This window comes from Sceloporus occidentalis, unplaced genomic scaffold, assembly GCF_023333645.1.
Source record: "Sceloporus occidentalis isolate IW3139 unplaced genomic scaffold, rSceOcc1.0.p SCAF_1, whole genome shotgun sequence".
Lineage (NCBI taxonomy): Eukaryota > Metazoa > Chordata > Lepidosauria > Squamata > Phrynosomatidae > Sceloporus > Sceloporus occidentalis.
The window spans coordinates 172,342,487-172,361,162 of record NW_028316981.1 but is presented as its reverse complement, the minus strand read 5'-3'; the positions used below and the strand labels follow the sequence as shown (position 1 = coordinate 172,361,162).

The 18,676-nt window shown below is 39.8% G+C and overlaps 1 protein-coding gene across 6 annotated transcripts in view; it reads left to right on the top strand.

Annotated features, from left to right (window-relative positions):
• Positions 1-18,676, top strand: part of LRP1 (LDL receptor related protein 1) — a 387,970-nt gene that overhangs the window by 120,347 nt on the left and 248,947 nt on the right. For 5 of the 6 annotated variants that reach the window (XM_089482386.1, XM_089482379.1, XM_089482373.1 and 2 more), the window contains one exon: positions 2,072-2,209. In XM_089482386.1, the coding sequence (XP_089338512.1) occupies positions 2,072-2,209 (138 nt within the window). Of the gene's footprint in view, positions 1-2,071; positions 2,210-13,112; positions 13,128-18,676 lie in introns of those variants that run through there. The other variant, XM_089482393.1, reaches the window with a different exon arrangement.

Here is an 18,676-nt window from a genome sequence, read left to right as displayed (position 1 = left end):
TTTGAAAAGACTGTAGAAGGTAGAAGGCAGGAGAAAGAGAGGAAGACTGTATGTCAAATGGATAGACTCAATTAGGGAGGTCATGGGCCTGAATCTGTAGGAGCAGAGAGGTTGAGAATAGGGAGACATGGAGATGTCTCATTCACAGGGTCGCCATGAGTTGAAGCCAACTCAAAGGCTGTTAACAACAAACAACAACAAGCAGTTGATACAGGCACTATACAGACAAAGCTTTATTAACAAGCATCCTTGTTCATGTGTATAAAAACTCAGATGTACTCATATATACCATGCAAACACTGAAGTGTAGATGTCTTTTGCATAGATCTGATGCACACACTATAACCTGTCAAATAAATTATACATGGTAGCTTGACAAAACAAACAAACAGCTTCATTTATATACTGCTTCATACCGAACTAGTAGTGTCTAAACAGTTTACATTGTAAGCTAGTTGTCCCAACAATCTGGGTACTCATTTTAGTGACCTCGGAAGGATGCAAGCCTGAGTCAAGCTTGAGCCTTGGCTAGTATTGAACTCGCAACCTTATGGTTTTGAGTGAGTGGCTGCAGTACAGGCATTTAACCACTGCACCACCAGGGCTCCTTGACAGAATGGTGAAGCTATCTTGAGGATATTAACAATTTAAGCATGGAATTTTTAGTTTAACAGATAACTTTGCAGAAATAAAATGTTAAATTAGTAGTACTAGAATTGGACCAGCAGACTATTCCCCATAATAGTGATAAAGCAAGGAGATACTAAGAGATTAAGCTCTTGATTCCCAACAAAGAAGTAGTGAGGATGTAATGATGAATGGTTTATAGGTTACACACAATCAGGGCATATAAAATATAAGTGGCAAAGGGTGGGCCATAGGAATAAGTATATGGATTGAGTGAGTTCAGGAAAAGAGAATAAAATCATAGTGACAGGAGCTCACCTCATCATGCGGCACCTGGGCCTTGAACTGCTGATCTTGCATTCAGCGGAGTCAGTGGTCTTAACCACTTGAGCCACTGCATGCATACGCACACACACACACACACACACACACACACACACCCTTATCTGACATCATCACAGAGACGAATTTAAATGCTATTTTGTGGAAATGTTTTGTGACACTTGCCATGGGTAAAACTGGGTTGTAAATACAATGGATCCTTCCTACCCATGAGCGCCAAAGCTGTTTAGCTCCCTAGCCTCTCTGTCTAGACCTTCTTATCTCCTCAGCCGTGGCCTTCTCAGTTTTATTTGTCTTTGGGTTCTAGCCAAATCAATTAGAGGGCATATATTTATGGCCAAAAGAACAGCTACTTTTAAAGTGGTTTTCTGAGGTTAAAAATTCCTGTCTAATGCAGCCCTTTGGGGTATACCACAAGCTTGTCACATGAAATAAATTAGCTCATTTATTAGCGTCTTAAAGAAATAAAGTAGCTTGTTAATGACGCTTACCCCAGTCATGATTAAGCAGTTGATGGGGGGGCAGGGGAAGCTGTTTATACATGGCAAAGCACTTTTGCTGATGGGTTGGGTCATTGTGTGGTGCCCCCTCCCTCCTCCTGGGCAGTAAAGGAATCAGGCTTAATTAGCCCTTAATGTCAAGCTGCCCAGGGGAATTTTGTGCTTCCCTTTAAGAAGAAACTATAGGTTGATAGCACCAAGGGGAAAATACCCAGGTGGATTCCAGTCCACTTGTAAGGTAGAAGCCCAAATGAAGAATTGTCAGTGATAAGAGCACAGTGATAAAATTGGCCTTTTTTCCAGGGCTCCCATATTAGCATTTTGGGCTGAATGTTAATTTAGAATAGTCTAGTGCTGCATCTGTTGTAGCTTACTGTGTGTTTTTGATAATAGCCAGTACATATGACTGCCTTGCCCAGAAGTGCCATTGATATTTTTGCCCATACTGCAAATAAATGTTGGGTAAGATATCTCTTATTTTCTTATGTGCCTAAACATCATCCCACACTGTATTTCTTAGATCACAAATTCTATTATTTACTGTGACCTTAGTGCTCATTGTATCTTCTTCTATGACCATTGTGCTTCTTCCTGTATTCCAGGTCCACAAAGCAAAGTGTCAAGATGTCAACCCAATGAGCACAACTGTCTGGGCACAGACCTTTGCATTCCCATGGCCAAGCTGTGCAACGGTGAACGTGACTGTGTGGATGATTCAGATGAAGGGTCCCACTGCCGAGGTAAGCTTCCCTCCAGCCTAGCCTGGGTCTGTGCAGCTTTTGATATTGGAAGAGCCTAGGGTGCCAGTGAAAACCATAATACAGGATGTCCACAAATTATCTTTACAATTTCAGTTCTATATACAATTGAAATTGCAAAGATAATTTTGGATATCTTATAAATGAGAGGCAAAGAGAAGAGCTTGGAAGCATTAGTGTCAATCCAAATCATTGGAGTTGTTTTACAAAAATTATGAAATTAATTTGTAGGCACAGCATGTTGCTTTTAAGGGGAAAAAAACATGTTGTTGTTTTGTTGTTGTTATATTCATTTTTATCTCCATGATGAGACTCAAGGCGGCTAGCAGATATTTAAAAAATACAAATTAAAAACAATACAAAAGCATTAATAAAAGTATAAATTTACCATTTAAAAACAGTTCAACAATTTATAAAGTTAAAACACTAAACATTAAAATATTAAATTTTATTATTTTAATGTTTAGTGTTTTAACTTTATAAATCTCCCATTAGTTGTTCCCACCAAAGAAGCCTGAGAAGTTGGTGAGACAGAGCTCTCAAGTGCTCATAAAGGGAGATAGGATCCTTCTAATAACCCACGTGGGATCGAGCCTATAGGGCTTTATAGGTCAAAACCAACACTGAATTGTGCCCAGCAGTGTACCAACAGCCAATGGAGCTGTTGAAATGGGAGTTGTGTGCTCCCTGTAGTTAACAACCTGGCTGCAGCTTTTTGGGTAAACAGAGGTTTCTGAGCACTTTTCAAAGGCAGCCCCACACAAAGCACATTATAGTAATCCAAACGGGATGAAACCAAGGTATGTACCACCATGGCCAGGTCTGGCTTCTCCAGGAATGGGCATAAAGTTGGCGCACAATCCTTAACTGTGCAAAAGCTCTCCTGGTCATTGCTGAAACCTTGGCCTTCAGGCTCAGTTAAATCCAGGAGCCACCCCCCCCCCCCAAATGTGAACCTTTGTTTTCAGGGAGAGTTTAATTACATCTAACACTGGCGGGATCCCTATTCTCTGTTCTGCTTTTTGACTGACTAGGAGCACCTCTGTCATATCTGGATTAAGCTTTGATTTGTTTGCCCTCATCCAGTCCATTACAGCTGAGCTGCCAGGCACTGGTTTAGCACAGAAACAGCTTCCTTGGAATTAGGTGAAAAGGAATAATAGGGTGACACTTGATCCCAAAACTCCACACAACCTCTCCTGGTGGTTTAATATATATGCTAAATAGTACAGGGGACAAGACTAAATCCTGAGGGACTTCACAGGTCATTGGTCAAGGAGTTGAGCAGGAACATGGAACCACAGTAGAACACTACCTCCAAGCCCCATCCCAGGGAGTTGACTCGGAAATATACCATGGCTGATGGCATCAAAAGCCACTAAGAGGTTCTGTAGAACCAACAGGCACACTCCTTCTGTACAGTTCCCTGCATAGGTCTTCTACCAAGGCAATCAAAGCTTTCTCTGTCCCTAACCAGGTCTGAAACCAGACTGAAATGGATCTAGATAATCTGCCTCATCCAAGAAGCTCTGGAGTTGAGAAGCCACCGCACACTCCAGTACCTTTTCCAAATAACTAAAAATGGCCACCCCATTACAAAATAAAAATGGAAATGTGAAACATTAATTATTACCCCTCCTCATTAAAAAATGACCTGATATATCATAAAATTATCTAACAAATTGGGGACAAGGCATGCATTTTAAATTAATTATTTCTTACCTCAAACAAAAAGAATGCAGGTGGGACTTTGTGACTGGGGAGCTAAATCCTGGAACACCTTGATGCTGAAGAGAACTGACTGAAATTTCAACATTACAGCAAAAGAGTTGATGCAATCTTGGCTGTGTTGTTCATAAGGGAATAATGAATAAGAATTGTGGTTGTCATTAGTGGAATAGCAAGTGATTACAGGAGAATAATGAACAGGAACCAGATATATTGACAGATGTACAGTGAGAAGAGGTGGAGAAAGATTTTAATCAGCTCTCTGCACTTAGACTTTTTTTTAATTAGAGCATGAAGTCATACTTTTATGGCTTGCAAAACAATATAGTGAATGACTCATATTAATATTTTACATCTAACCTACATTTTCTTTTAGCTTTTGTTATAGCCTTAAAAATCTAGTAAATGAATAACAGCATAGCAGTTAGCTTTCATACATGGGATGGTACATCATGTGAAGCTATTGCACCTTTTAATGGTTTGGCTGCCATTTCTCTTCTGCAAAACAGTGCTGGAAAGGGTCACATAGAAGCAGGAATGTTGGGTGTTTCTCTGAGAGAGAGAGCTGTCTACCTTTAGATTTTTAATATCTAAAGATATTAAGAATATATTTCATGTGTAATTTTGAAATGTGCTGCTTTAATCTGTATCAGGTCTTTCAAAAATTGTAAGCACTTGGACTGCTGTCATTGCAGCTTTTATCATCTACTGCTTTTTGAGTATGATAATATTTAGTGCATGTTTTCAATTGTAAGGATGTTAGTTAATTGTTCCTAGCAACCTTGGGTTCCCTGCCAAAAAAAGGTGTGATATAAATATTGTAAAATAAACATTTTCTTTAAAATGTTCTTGCCTGCCAAGTTGCCCATAAAGTCATCTCTCCTTTTACCTCCAGAATTAGGCTTTTGTTTGACATGGAAACTGGGCTAGGAACCTTAGAAAGGTCCTAAGGCTGTTTCTATAAAGAAGGTGGCTACACAGCCATTGAAGGGAAGGAGATGGAAAGCATCAGAAGAACAAAATCAGGGAGAAGAATGGTTAAGTGTGTGTGTGTGTGTGTACATAGACATTGGAGAGCCTACTGCTTCTCTCATGGCATTCTGCTGTGTGGAGGAGAAGCAATTGCTGTGGCTTAAAAAGCTGAGTTGACCAGATAATGGCAATTCTGGCCAAAGTTTCATGTGTCTATACTGGCTCTGTTGTGACTGGAATTGGTGTGTCCTTGAATGGGACTGTGATATTCTCTATTTGCCCTTTCTTTTTTTATATAACCGTGTGCATCTTGCAAATGATTTGTTGCTGAATAAAACATAAATGCAGTTGACCAGGGAGCAAAGGGAAAGAAAATAACACAAGCAAAGGAACACTGAGGCTATCCAAAATTTAACAAAGGGACAGAAGCTGGAGAAGGTCAGCAGACATTGCATGTAATTAAGGGCACAGACACTTCCCTCTTGTGTAAAAAAGTGTGTTAATTCTTCCTTCTGTATAGGTGACTGGTGTTGTCCCTTTTGAAAAGACACAGAAAAGTGGATAGAAGGGCTTTGAGAATTATCTGACTGCTGGGATGGGAGTGGGGAAGCCTCTTACAGTGAAGAAGCTTGAAATGAGTATGCCCAAATGCTTTTACAGGAGGAGGGATTGACTATTAGCTTTTTACTTTAGCAGTTTAATCATAAAAACAGTTAGATGGTAAAGCTGGACACATTCCTGGTAGAAATAAAAGACTGACATTTCACAAGCAGCTTTGCTGTGCTAACTTAGTTCTATGCATGCATACTCAATAGAGAGTGCAGTGGAACCAAATGAGACTGTGTAGGATTTAAGCTTTGGATTGTTAGATAGTGGCTTGCATTGGCATGGTGCTGACAGAGTTAGGCATTCAGGAGAAATAAATATTCAAAAGGAAAAGTTCCCTCCCCCTCCCGTTTAGTTTCCCTGCAGGCTTCTAAATAGCCACATTGTCCTCTAGAGGCTTTAGGACTTTTGGGAGGTTTCATTCAGGAATACATCAAAGAGGCTTGTTTCATTTTAACCCTGCTCTATAATCCTGTTGGAAAACTCTCCCTTGGCAGAGTCAGGTACTGGAGGGTTTTAGGTGGCTGTCCCATGAGCAGATTACTCACCTGCGGACATCTGTCCTGAAGTGAACTTGGGAGGAGAGTCTTCACATTGTGAGGGTGGGGAAACAGCACAATGCATGCCAAACTGGCCCTGTGCTTACAGTGGTGCAGGATCTGTATGATCTGACATGATAGTATATAGAGCACTATGCCACCCTGAACCTTGAAGCTCTGCTTTTGGAGTAAGTGCATGATTCTTTGGGTACAACCTGTCTAAAAACTGAGTATGACACTATAAAATGTGTGTAGTGATCCCTTCTGGGTGTAGTAATCAATCTGGCTGCCATATTCTGAACCAGTTGGAGTTTCCAGACTTGGTACAAAGGTAGCATGATGTATATAGCACATTGCATAAGCCAAGGCTTGAGGTTACTAACTTGTGCAGTGCCATCTTTAAGTCCTCTGATTCTAGGAAGGGGTGCAGTTGGCATTATCAGTTGAAGCTGATAACAGACACTTCTGACCATCACATCTATGTGAGCTGACATTTGGAGAGACGGATCCTGGAGTGTTCCCAAAACTGTGATCACTCCCAGATAGTGAACACAGTCTTTCAGGGGAAGTGTGACCTCATCAAGAACTGATTTACACACCTCCAAACCCAAATTAGGCCCCTTAATTTTAAGCACCTCTGTCTTGTCTAGAGATGTGAAGGCCTTCATATCTTTAGTATTGTTTGGATTCATTATCAATTTGTTTCTCTTCTTTCAACCCATTACCTCTACCAAGTATTCATACAGAGGAGACATATTACCTTTAGCTAAAGCTGTTTTTGAAGGTATGGAGAAGTATATTTGAGTGTCATCATCGTTTGACAGCATGCCGCCCCATGCCTCTGGATGAGCTCTGCTAACAGTTTATGTAGATGTTGAATAGCATTGGGGACAGAATAACACCGTGTAATATGCTATATAGCAGCTCCTCTTTTGAGGAGTAGTTATCCCCAAGCAGCACCATCTGGAAACTGCCTGAAAGGTAAGACCAGAACCACTGTAATACAGTGTCTCCGATTCCCAGCCCTCCCAGGAATTCCAGTAGTATATCATGTTTGATGATATTGAATGCCATTGAGAGGCCCAAGACTACCAATAGGAATGCAGTCCCTCTGTCACTGTTAAGATGGAGTGACCATAGCAGTCCCAATTCCATATCCTGTTCTGATGTGGGTTTGAAATGGGTTGAGGACTTGTGTGTCAACCAAGACCTCCTAGAGCTGGAAGGCAAAAGGGAGTTGGAAGGCCCACAAAAGGAAGATTTTGATACTGGTCTGTCATTATTAAGATCAAGAGAATCCAGGGTGGGCATTTTCAGTAATGGTTTAACCACTGCCTCTTTTAAATAGGATAAAAAGATCCCCTTTCTGAGGGATGCATTAATTATATGTTGCATCTCTAAATCTAATTGCATCTCCTCCCTGAATGACCTCCTGACTTGGACTGGATGGCCCTTGTGGTCTCTTCCAACTCTATGGTACTGTGATCAGCTAAGCGGGACAAGGATCAAGAAAACAAGTTATCTTCCTTACTTGCCCCAGCAGTTTGTCTACATCAACAGTACTCACCAGTTGAGACTGATCCAGTGTAATCTCACTCAGTTTTTTTTTGTGGGTTTTTCAGGCTATGTAGCCATGTTCTAGCAGAGTTTCTTTCTGACGTTTTGCCAGCATCTGTGGCTGGCATCTTCAGAGAATGTTTTGTATGGAAAAATTGAGTGTTGCTGGACACTTCATTATTGACTTCCACTCCAGTGATGGAATTTAGTCAGCTCTTATGCGAGATATTTAATCTGCAATATGATTATTGAAAGTATCACAATGAGCTACTGAAGGCAGTAAGGTCAGGTTCAGGGGGAGTGTCTGAGTTAGACCTCTCACCACACTGAACAGCTCAGCTAGATGTGAATTCGTAGACACAACACATGCATAAAAGAATGTTGCAGATATTGCTTCTTTATTCCTACAAAATGTTCTCTATATTGCATCACATGTTCTCTATATTGTGTCACATAGACATTGTTTTTCCTGCCATCTGTGCTCTAATCATCATCCTTCCTGTTTCAGCTCCGTGGGGGACTCTTTCTCAAGGAGATAGTTTGCAAACAGGTCAGATAGGACTCTTGGGGTGATCATGTCACTAGTCCTGGTTAGATTTTGGTTCCATTTATCAACCAGGACTTCAACAGAGTCATTGGTGATGCCAGTTGTATAACTGTCCAAGGCATCCTGGAATCTCAAGAGATCCATTAGCTTTTGAGAGCGGACCAATTTATCAGGTCTTCCGCCCTGCAGAGGTGAGTTGTAGTTGTCATGCTAGCCCTGACCAGAAAATAATAATATTAATAACAGCAATGGCTATCATTATTATTATTATTTCTTACCCGCCTCTCCCAACAATTAACCGACACACCATATCAGTTAAAACAGATCAGTTAAAATACACATCAGTTTAAAAGGACAAATAGGATATACACATACTAAAACAGTCCACATTTAAAATTGATCATTTATGTCCATCTGTCCTTGACAACTCAGAGGTATTAATTATGTTCTGTATGTTCCAAGCTGAAAACCGCATTAAGAGTGACTGGCCAGATGTGTAGGTCCTGAAACCAACTGAGATAGGCCCATGTTTGTCATGGATACCATCATCTCCCAAATTACGCCTGACAAGTCCCCAATGGTATGTTGAAGTCTCCCAGAAGTAAAAGTCTGGGGGACTCCAACAACAGCTCTGAGACCAGTTCATTGAATTTGACCAGGAAGTCTGATAGGCAGTGGGGGTAGCAGGTACACTAACAGAATACCTAGTCTGTCCTTGGTTTTCAGGCTGGGGTATAAACATTTAATGTGGCTCATCTCTCTGGTAGGTACTTTAATCAGGTTGAGATGGTCTGACCATAGCTAACCATCCCCTGCCCACTTTCTCTCACCTGCTCACTAACACATTACCCAGCTGGGAGAGCCTGTGCCACTGTCAGCTCCCATCTAGGTCTTTGTAAAACATGCCAGGTCAGCCTTCACATCCCTTAGGAGACCATAGGTGATATGTGCTTTATTTTTAATTGACATGACATTCCATAAGAGCAAGGTGAGTTTTTGCATGTGGTTTGGCTCTGGAAGGTGAGATAGACATTAAACATCTCTCTCTCTCTCTCCTTCCTCCATAAGAGCACATGACCCTGCCATCGTCATGCTTTCCTCTCCCTATACAGCCATTTCCATTTTTAAAATCAGGAAAGCGAAACACTCTAAAACAACATTTAAAACAAGGATCTTTCCAACAGAATCATAACTTTTGCTTGAGCAATCTGTGCTGTCACAGAGCTTGTTAATATTTCTTTTTGGACTAGAAATCCCAATGGAGGATTTGGAGAGTTCTGATGAAACAAAGTAATTTATAAACTCATAAGTATCAGGCATTGGCTTTCTGGATAAAACCAGAATCTTTGGGGTATATTGGTGTTGGCTCTGGTCATCCAGAAGTCCTAGTAAGCCAGATCTTCTTCCTCTGCCCTTGTCAAAAACACTGTAGGTCCTAAAGTGGCTTTCAGTGCAGCCATCTGTTAGGCCAGAAATCATGGCAGCAGCTATTCAGTCAGGCTGAGTCAAAGAAGAGTAGGGTGGCAGGGTCACCATTATAGATTATAAACCTGAGAGGAGAGAATGTTTCATTATGATTTTTTGTTAAGTTGCTCTTGGAATTTTTTTGGGCTGGAGGACAGAATAAAACTGTTCCAGACAAATAAACAACCCCTCTTGCGACATATGAAGCTCCTGGCCAGAACGGCCTATTGAGTGCCATGGCTGGCAAGCCTGGGCTTGTTCTCTGCTGCTTTCAGCTTAATGTAATTTATAAAGCTAGGCTCCTACTTTTACTTTTCAGCTTCTTGCCTAAACTCTGAACAGTATTATTAGACTATGACTTCAATGTTGAATGTGTGATCCTATGAACATGCAACATTTGTGTTATATTTGTGTGTGGAGCCCAAACCAGGAAACTACAGAATGCCTCTCTATCCCTTTGGCTACCGAGGTGAGGAAAAGTTAGGGCTAGGGAAGCAGAAGAATTATGGCAAGTAGGGCTTGCTTTCACCTGGAAAGCGGAGGATGGCAATGGCAGCCCACCTCTGAAGAAACATGCCAAGAAAACCCTATGATAGGTTTGCCTTAGAGTTGCCATAAGTCTAAAATGACTTGGAGGCACACAACAGCAACAGCCCCTCTGCATGTATGGGCATGCTAGACTTCAGCTGAACACACATGAAATTCACTGACAAACCAGGAAAACCCTTAAAATAAGTCTGAAACGTTTGTTTATACAAGGTGGAGGGAGAGGGTTTCCTCATGAATTTGAGTGGCATACTGTTGCAAGCCGTGGAATGCAAGCTCTTGTACTTGTTTAATAGGGCGTTTTAGTGATTTGGCCCTTTGATTTTGGCATCATTGTTTTGGGAGGAGTGTTGGAGTCCTCCATCAAAAATGGCCATGCTCTGTTGTGTAAGGCTCACAGGTCATTTATTTCACACTCCTAATCTTGAGTATCAGTGATGGAACAGTGGCATAGAAATGGGAGACAGATATATGGAACAGTCAGTGAGGATACAGAAGTTGTCCACTGCTAGTTGGATGCATCGAATGCAGTATTCTCAGGAGTATCTAGGTTGCATGCTTACACAGCTGCTGAACAATCTTCTGGACAGATATCGGATGGGCATGCATTTTAAGAAATTGGGGGCCATGTTCACCCACCTCAAAAATTTAGAATCATCAACATGTGGCAAGGGATGGTGTGGCACCAAGACATAGTGTCCTTAATCCATTTTAATCAGGATTATCTGTGGAAAGTGAAATGCAGGAAACTTTACACTAGCCACGCTGAGTCAAGCCAGATTTTGAGAGTGTGCCAGTGACTTTGAAAGGCATTACCTCCACATCTGCACTGGGCCAGTGGGAAAGAGAAAATGACTGGGACACCACCAAATCATGTGGTTTCAGGGCCTCAATGTTTATTGCATACCTACCAAATCCATGCTTTCTGTATCTGTAGTGCTGTAAAATCAACCCATACCCAAGTAAGCCTTGATGATTGACTAAAGGGCAGATCTGGTTCTTCTTTTCAGGAGTTCTGATAGGAAATGTTTCTTAGCACTAGTTTGTGGATTTTGGTTTCACTTAATGCTCATGACTGAAGAAGAAGGAATCACATTTATAGCTCTGTGTGCCTAGTGGTTTTCTGCTAGACTGCAGTAATATCTAAGAACATGGTGATGAGCATAAGCTTCATTTTTGTGGGGGATCTCAGCTTTCATGTGTGTTTATTTTCAAGCATCTCAATAAGAGCATTTTTCACATATTTTATGCCTGTAAAAATATGTCTTGACAGTGTTTACCTGCTGTAATCTAAGACAGAGATGTCGTGGGAGCAGATTTTCAATGGTTGGTGTGTATGATGGTTGTAGTATCCTTGCCTTTCTCTGAGTGATCATAGACAGAGTTAATTATATAAAACCAGAGCTTATGTAAATCTACTCAGTAGGTTTAATTTAATTTTTTTTAACTTTTCTTGTGTGCTGATTTTGATTTTCCCCTATAAATAATTTAGGGTGGATTACCCAGCAATTTTGTTAGTGGCTCTAGGAGGACTAGGCTGTCACCTTGGGTGTGATACTTCTGTGCTGCTATCCTGTTGAGAAAATGGATGCTAGAATAATCTATATGACAAGGGCATGTGTTACTTCTGTACATAGTGCTTGCCATATTGTATAGCAGAGAAACCTATGCACATCCAGATATTATTAGATTGCAGTCCCCATAATCCCTGGCCATTGGTCATGCTCTTTGCACAGGAGGGCCAAAGATTCCCATTATTGCTGTGAAGTAGCACACAGATGTAAGCAGCACACTAAATGTTATCTAAGAAGTAAATCTCTTTCCGCCTCACCTTTTAAACATTTGTGGTCAGTAATTTTTCATGTTTACAGTCATTAAAATAAGAAAGAGAAAAGGGAGAGAAACAAGGTAAATGGGAAGTACAGTTCACATGGCAGTGGGGTATGTTTGACTAGATTATCACTTTCAAGATAATATGCTGGGAGGGTCATGAGTTCCTCATCTTTTGTTCTGGGTTGGGACATGCAGCAGGGGATCTTGTACTGTACATAGTCATTTATATGCTTTGGGTACAAATATGCATGTTAGCCATATAGATGTGCAGGTTATATTACTGTTAGTACAAGTGCACAAACTACCCTTTTTTTGTAGCCTGTATGTTCCCTGTTCCCCAAATGTATTTATTTTCATCTGAAAAACAACAACATGTTTTATTATGTATGGAAGGCCTCTAGAATCAGCATTTTTGTGATTTTGATCAGAAGCATCAATATTCTTGTAACCACTTACAGAGAGATGGATGCTGATCCCAGGGTATTTAAATGTAAACAGCATTATACTGGAAAATTGCTTTGGGATGTGGGCAGTCTATTCTAAGATATGTCTGTCTTGTGCAAGGTGTGGCATTGCCCTGAGCTTTTCTACAGACCCATTGAGGGAACAGCCAGACAACCAAGGCTCTGAATGGGCACCAAATAGAGAGAGAGAGAGAGAGAGAGAGAGAGAGAGAGTTTCTTATCTCTCAAAGATGAGTCTTTAAAACTGAGCTGAGAAGATGGTGGGAAGCTCATGTGTGGAATCTAGGCTTAATGCTTAGAGAAGTTGTACAGAACCAGATTCAGTGTTCATTTCTAAAGAAGGTTGCAATCAGGTGGAATAATATTGTCTGGCCAAGGATTCCACCATTCACCCTCAAGCTATCACTTTAAATGTCTCTGCTGCTGGCTTGACATTTCAATTTAACCCATATTTTTATCTGGGCAGTAGAATCCCCCATCCCACTGACTGGTGATGCTGATTCCTGAAAGTCTTCATAAGGCTTTACACACACACACACACACACACACACACACACACACACACACACAGAGTTGCTGATGTTATAGAGTCAGGGGAAAAAGTGGAATGTCCCATAACTTAACCCTGAAGAATTGGTAATCAGGTAACCTCTCTCCTTCTGCTGGCTGGTAAAGACCTTTTTATTTGAACAGTCCTTTGACAATTGAGTAGCTATGAAGAAATTCTTGGGTGTGTGTGCCAAACTTTCATTGTTATCACTTTATTTTTTAAATGATTTTATATTGCTTGTGAAGTTGAAGGCTTTCACAGCTGGCATCCATAGTTTTTGTGGGTTTTTTGGGCTATGAGGCTGTGTTGTAGAACAATTTATTCCTGATGTTTTGCCAGCAGTTGTGGCTGGCAGCTTCAGAGAATGCTGGCATAGAAGAGAGTGGGGTATATATACTATTGGTTGAGAGGAAGCGCTTCCTTTCAACTCACAGTATATATACCCCACTCTCTTCCATGCCAGCATTCTCTGAAGATGCCAACCACAGATACTGGTAAAATGTCAGGAATAAACTCTTCTACAACACGGCCTCATAGCCTGAAAAACCCACAAAAAACTACTATTTTTCATTTCATACTATTTTGATTGTGTTGGTGTTTTAAGAGGTTAGTTTATTTAATGGCTTTAAACTGTAGGATTTAGCTCATATGCCTTGTTTTAATTCATGTTATGGACCACTGTGGGTCTCATTTGGGAGAACAGGGTGATATAAATAAGTAAAGAAAGACACCAGTTCTGCTGGAGAGCCACTTTGGAAGGGAAGGTCGTAGTAATAGGCTAAGGAGCCATTCCCTCCAATTGGCTGCCTGTTAGTCCTATTGTTAGTCCCACAGACTAATGCCACACTTCTTCTGAGAACCTGGGAAACCCACCTTTTTGGACAAGCACTCCTATAATCCTCTAACCAGCATGGTAATAGGGGATTCTGGGAATTAGTAGGCAGAAAATTAGCTTTTCTAGACCCTTCTCTGTTTCTTTTTCTTTGATGGTAAGCAGGGAGAGACAGGAAGGAACCTTCTGAAGATCCTTTTTGGCCCAGGTGCCTTTGGCAGGCCCTGGGCTGCTTCTTAAAGGACATTCACAAAATACCTCTTGGCTGAGGATGTGTAGCCAAATCCGCCACCCTGTACTCTTGAGCGCTCAGGTGTCTTGACAAGCCCAGGAGGTGGATTAATTCTATTCTGTATATCAGTGAGGAATTGGAAGCTAAATTCTGTCTGACAGATTGACTTTCACATTCTTCAAAGGGGGTGTAGCTGAGAACAGCTTTGCTGTAAAAGCAAACCACCTTTGTAATCGTAAATAGTGACTTTAAACCTTTGGGTGGGGAGCTGAACCTGCATTAATGTTAAATATCCTGTCCAACTGCTTCTTACAAGTCTGAGTGTCACCAAGATAATCCCAGGAAAAGAGGAAGCCTTGCTTCCCACTGTCAGAGAATTAATAATAGAGCTCAAGTACAGATAATAGAGTATTTTGGTGATAGAAGACATGGCCCAGCTGCCTTGAACAAGGTGTGAGGTTTGGTCCATGTAATGCTTTTTGTACATGCAAAAAGTTGCTTAAAGAGCATGAGAGAAATTGTGCAAACCAGTCTGCGTGCTCCATCAGAATGGATATCTCCCCTCCCTTGCAGTCTCTAGCTAACCCAGCCTTCCCCAACCTGGTGCCTTCTCACACTTTTGGACTATGATCTTCATCATCCCTAGCCATCATTAAGAAGACAAGCTAAGCTGATGTGACAGAAGAAGATGATAATGGCCACTCAGAACCAATTCTACAGTTTAAAGACAACCACCACCACTTCACAGCAGTTTTAGCGGCAGTTCCCTATTGGCGGCAGTTCATGATATCGCTCTTTACCTTATCATGGGCCGCATGTGTGTGCATTTCACTTAAAGTCCTCCTGTGAACTGCTAGTCAGTACTGGCAGCCTCTGTTATTCAGAGCCCTAGGGATTATTTAAAACCTATTCTCTTACTTTGTGTATCAAGGTTTAAGTTCAGGCACTGCTGCCATATCTCAGGAAAGCTGATAACACAGCTCAGAAATTGCCTTTTTTGATCTGCATCTCTCACAGACCCTACCCATGGCCCTTGATATCAGGGAAATTCACAAATTTTAGTCCAAAAAAGTACTTTGCCAGGCTGTGATGGATTTTGCAATTCAGGAAATCTAGGTCTTTGTCCTCATTGCCTAGCTTTGAAAACACTGCCCTTTCGAGAAGTATTTTGTAATAGTTTTTTAAAAGTATGTTCAGCAAATTGGTGTTAGGACATAAAATGTAGCAACTGGGTTTTTTTTATAGTGTGTTATGTTTTTAAAGACAGAATTTAGGGGAATTAAAATCCTTAATAGTTTGCTACTCATGGAATCTTGAAACAAACTTCAATACAGTTTGGGGATCTGAGTGTAAGTAGGTCAGTGCTTCTCAGGCTGTCTCATATCTCTTTTAAATACCAGTTAACAAAAATCTTTGCATCAATTATGTTAGAGAGATTAAATAAATTATTTTTTAAAATAAATTTTATTTTATTTCTTTATTAAAAGAAAATACATTGCAATCAAAGAAATACAGCATCGTTAATTCTTGATACACTGAATTGTTTGACTTCCTTTCTTGTATATTGTACCATACAGATTTTCTACATAAAACTTCATTATCCCATTTTTCTGTCTGACCACTTGCTTGTCTTGTCCTATACACTACCTTACATCTATACTTCATATTCAAGAAGTATATATTTTTCTATCCATCTCTTATCATTTTGTGATCAGTACTTTGTGATCTTCACTGGTTTCTTGACTCATTTGTTCTGTTCATTGTCTATCCATCCTTGGGTGAACTTACATCCTTACTTACATAGAGAGATTAAATAAGCTATTGAAAGAACTAGTTCATGAAGAGCAGTCTGGTTTCCTTCCTGGAGGAAAATTAAGTGAAAAATATGAGAATGGTACTTTACGTGACTGAATGTTACAAAACACACAGTGATGATTTTTGTCAATGCCAAAAAAGCATTTGGCAAGGCTAAATTGGATTTTTTTATTTGAAGTCTTAAAGAAAATGAAATAAGGAAAGGCTTGGATAACTTGGATTCAACAGATTTATAAGAAACAATCTGTTCATTAATCATATAATCAGTAACAATTAATGAAGAAAAAAACCTAGATTTTTGAGATAATCAAGAGGACAAGGCAAGGATGTCCTTTACTGCATCTACTTTTCCTGGTATTTATTGGAATTCTAAATAGAAAAATTCAAAATGATCCTGATAAACAAGGAATTAAGATTTTTTTGTCTTAAAATAAATGTAGATAAAATAACAACGTTCACAAAAATATGACTAAAGAAGAAGAACAAGAATTAATTAATAATTAGGCTTTAGAATTGGAAATAAAATCTTAGAAAAACAGTTGATGCCAGCCACAGATGCTGGTGAAACGTCAGGAATAAACTCTTATAGAACATGACCACATAGCCCGAAAAACCCACAAAAAACTATAGTTTCAGACTTATTTGATAATTAAAAAAACTTGAGAAGAAATAAAAAGAGACTTGGAAAAATGGAAGACATTAAAATTATTCTTATTGGAAATGATTTCCACAGTTAAGATGATGATTTTACGCAAAATGATATTTTTATTACAAACTCTACCTAGGATAAACCATTTTTCCCCAATAAGTTCTTTCTAAATTCATTTGGATGGGAAGAAACCCAGAGTTTGATGGAAGACACTCCAGGATTCAAGAGATAGAGGAGAGGAGGGCTTGGCCTTCTCGATTTAAAATTATACCACAAAGCATGTAGACTTACAAGGGTAGTGGATTGATTAAGTCTGAAAAAAGAAAGTTTGCTTAATCTGGAAAGTTCCCAACTTCAAATTTGGTTGGCATGCATATGTGTAGCATGATAAATACAAAATAGATAAAATCTTTAAAAAAAACACATTAGAGTACATTAGAAGAACATTACTAAGAATATGGTTGAAAAATAAAAGGAGAGTCTGCAAGAAAACTCTACTTTGGATATCATCTCATGAAGGACTTTATGGTAGATGGAGAAAAACAAACAAAATATGTTTTCAATAGAGATATTATTACAAGTCATAGAAAGTAACCTAAATTTAAAACAAGAGAAAAATTATTAGAGGAAGGGATTGACTATCACTGGTTTCTCTATCGTCATTTACATGAATGATATAAAATGGATAAAAAATTGAAGGCTTTGAATTAGAGAAATCAGAACTAGAGAATATGATGTTTGAAAAAGACAATCACAAAATTGCAAAATTTTATAAAATATTACTGAAATGGAGTCAGAACAAGAGACAGTTAAAGATGTGATGATAAAATGGGCACAAAATATTGGATATCCTGTTAACCTCAAAAACTGGGGAAAATAATGGGGAAAAGTACTAAACTCACATTATGTTACGACCTTAGAGAAAATGATTATAAATGATATTTAGATGGCATCCCTTGACTGTGAAGCTAAGAACATAACTGAGTAAAGAGAGAGGCCAAATGCTCTGCATATTGGTTTAGCAGTGATTGTCTGAGTCTGTTTGGATTTCTCTTTGGAAATCATGGTAGAATTCCTTATTGATGTTTGATGGGAACAATGTTAAAAACCCATGGAGTGCTTGGTCCAGTATCTTTTCTTCACCTCACAGCAAGGCTGTGTAGTGTAGATACCACAGATGAGCAAAGTGCAACTCATAGACCACATGTATTCCCATAGTTGTTTTTGGTAGCACCTTAAAAAAACAAAACTTTCCTCCTTTTGGAGGGGGGGACAAATACCCTTCTCCCTGGTATGGGACAGCAATGGTCTGAAGCCTCTACAGATTGACAGTGACTTTTTTCCTATGTTGTTGTTCCCCTAAAGTTGCTTTAGGTTCTTCTTCTTTTTAAGGGAAACATTTTACAGGATTTTTGGGAGGTGGGGAAGGCTCTTTTTATCTCTAAATAAGCTGGATGGGACAAAACATACAATTCTGTCAGTAAAGACAGTTATTGGGAAGTGTTGGTGTAGCCTCCTACCCCCCAAGCTCTGGTGGTTGGGGAAATATACAGCCTTTGGATCTCTGATGTATATTCTGATTCTGTGGGAGTCTAGAATATGGTAGAAGACACAGAATTCAGCTGTTTGAGAAGTTCTGTTTCTAAAATAAAGTGAGCTTCTAGGCTTTAAGGCCAAGAAAACTGTATTGGAAATGTCTTGGCAGCGCTTGCTGAAATCTCAGAAACCAGGAGCTCTTTCATGCTACCTAATTATAGTGCTATGCTTTTGCTTTGGAAGTCATGGCTGCCTTTTGTGAAACACAGAGACTTGTAGTTTGGTCAGTAGCACAAAAGGAACTCCCTGGCAGAGGATCCTAAATGACCTTCCCTAAACTTCAAATCCCAGGAAGTCTATGGGATGCAACTATGAAGGGGAATCATAGTGTTGGGCAGTGTGAAAGGATTCCAGATTGATGTCTCATTAAATTTTTCATTGATTTGGGGTGGGTTGTGATAAGGCAGGACCTCAGTGATCTTGCCCTTCTTATGATTAGCAATACCAGAGTAAATTATGCGAAATGGAAAAGATGGTATAATGTATGCAAAACAAAATAAACATGTGCAAACATGTTCA